This window comes from Lipotes vexillifer, unplaced genomic scaffold (assembly GCF_000442215.2).
Source record: "Lipotes vexillifer unplaced genomic scaffold, Lipotes_vexillifer_v1.1 scaffold356, whole genome shotgun sequence".
NCBI lineage: Eukaryota > Metazoa > Chordata > Mammalia > Artiodactyla > Lipotidae > Lipotes > Lipotes vexillifer.
In genome coordinates this window covers 2947404-2947829 of record NW_006797342.1, presented here as the reverse complement: position 1 = coordinate 2947829, position 426 = coordinate 2947404, and the positions used below count along the sequence as shown (strand labels likewise).

At 52.3% G+C, this 426-nt stretch overlaps 1 protein-coding gene across 1 annotated transcript in view; it reads left to right on the top strand.

Moving 5' to 3' along the window:
* Window positions 1-426, top strand: part of TRAPPC12 (trafficking protein particle complex subunit 12) — a 55686-nt gene that overhangs the window by 54911 nt on the left and 349 nt on the right. The window contains exon 10 of the mRNA XM_007469247.1: window positions 304-391. Within this exon, the coding sequence (XP_007469309.1) occupies window positions 304-391 (88 nt within the window). The remainder of the gene's footprint in view (window positions 1-303; window positions 392-426) is intronic.

Genomic DNA, 426 nt, shown 5'->3' with positions numbered 1-426 from the left:
TCCCTACAAATTAAAAATTTTTTTGTCCCAGTTCTGTGAAAAATGCCACTGGTATTTTGATTGATAGGGATTGAATTAAACAGACGTTAGGCCCAGTGCAATTTGCTCCCCAGAATGCCCTGTCCCCTGCCACGTCCGGAAAGCACTGACACCACCTGGCTCGGGTGACGCCTGAGGGGCCAGTGCTGCCTGGTCCTCCCTGTGGGGTTCCAGTTCTGGGATCTGCCCCGTCGGTGTTGCTGCCACACACCTGCCCGCATCCTGACTTTCCTGGTTAATCCTCTGTGTATTGCTTATTTTCAGAGCTTTCCTTCACCTCGGTCAGAATAACTTTGCAGAAGCCCACCGATGCTTCACAGAGATTCTAAGGATTGACCCAGCAAATGTGGTGGTAAGACACCCGAGCAGAGGTGGCTCCCCCGCACC